Source organism: Octopus bimaculoides, chromosome 9 (assembly GCF_046866305.1).
Source record: "Octopus bimaculoides isolate indiv1 chromosome 9, ASM4686630v1, whole genome shotgun sequence".
Taxonomy (NCBI): Eukaryota; Metazoa; Mollusca; class Cephalopoda; order Octopoda; family Octopodidae; genus Octopus; species Octopus bimaculoides.
Genome location: NC_142936.1, coordinates 26386544 through 26388079, shown reverse-complemented (window position 1 = coordinate 26388079; position 1536 = coordinate 26386544). Strand labels below are relative to the sequence as shown.

General features: G+C 38.7%; 1 protein-coding gene across 1 annotated transcript; it reads left to right on the top strand.

The window, feature by feature from the left end:
- Positions 1 to 609: 609 nt before the first annotated feature.
- LOC149134022 (uncharacterized) lies at positions 610 to 990 on the top strand. Its single transcript, XM_089358116.1, has one exon. It carries the CDS (start codon positions 610 to 612, stop codon positions 988 to 990), a length of 381 nt encoding a protein of 126 aa, XP_089214242.1.
- The last annotated feature ends 546 nt before the right edge of the window (positions 991 to 1536 follow it).

Below are 1536 nucleotides of genomic sequence, written 5' to 3'. Positions count from 1 at the left end.
TATAGGAAATATACAAGGATGCATTCTGTGATGATAAAAAAAAGGCAAAACCACGTAAGAAAACCAACAGAATACCTTTACAACGAGGTTCTGCAATCCATCAAAGTAAAATTGGCCAGAGAAGTCACAATGGCAAATCTTGGTCTTCCAGAGTCAGATTTTGAAAGGGAACTAGAAGTTCTGCCAATGATACTGCAGGAAGAGCTCAATTGTAATAAAGCTGCTCTATGTGACCGTGTTTTCGAGAGGCATCCAGCACTAACACTAAATGCTGAACAGATTTCAGTCTTTCACCAAGTTGTTGGATCAGTTACGAACAAAGAGGGGAAAATATTTTGCTTTAACGCGAGTGGTGACTCTGGGAGGACTTATGCAATCAATCTGATTCTCGCTGAATTTCGGTCAAAACGTCATGTTGCTGTTGCCACGGCAGCCTCTGGAATTGCTGCAACCTTGCTGGAAAATCGGGCGAACTTTGCTCAATGATCTCAATCCTTCAGGGTCTCCGCCATATATTTTGGTTTTGAAGAAACACTCTTCCATTATGCTGGCTTTGAAAAATCATTCTTCCATTATGCTGGTCAGAAACCTTGATCCAGTAGGAGGTCAATGCTACTGAAAAGATATTTAGTCTTGAATCTGAACAACCACCTTATTGAAGCAGAAGTGGTAAACGGGACACATGTTGGAATCCGAATAATGATACCACGAATTCCACTGACCACTAAGGAAGACTATCCGTTCACATTTTTCAGGAAGCTGTTTCCTGTGAAACCGGCTTTTGGAATGATATCAAACAAATCCCAAGACCAGACCTTAGAGAAGTTTGGAATTTACCTGCCAACACCTAAGTTCAGTCATTGCCAGTTCTATGTTGTCATCATCACGGTTGGTTCTGTGAAGAATGTACATGTATTGGCTTTAGACTCAGAGTATAAGGGTAGGAAACGAATCTACACTGACAACGTTGTCTATAAGGAAATTCTTTAAGAAAATTATTGGAAGTTTCACTTTTTACTTTTAAACTACACACATGTTTTTAGATATGTACTAGCTGAATCGACCGCCCGGAGGTATATATATATATATATATATATATATATATATATATATATATATATATAAAGTCCTTTGCGTCCGCACATTCATAGATACACTTGTTTTCACACACCAACATGCGCACATATATACAGGTAGACATCCCTCATCCTGTCAATTCACAGCCCCACCTATATATGCACTTACAAGTACACACACACAAACACACGGACATACACTCATGTTTATACGGACAGGTGCCATTTGACGTATGTAGATATACGCAACCATCTATAGTTACCCAGCCACCGACACCTACACACACACAGATACAGGTACACGCAAGCGCATTCACGCAGGCACGCACACACATATACACACACACTGATACATATATATACGCACACACATACGTACATATATAATATATATATATATATATATATATATATATATATATATATATACATGTACACCTAAATACGCATATACGCATCC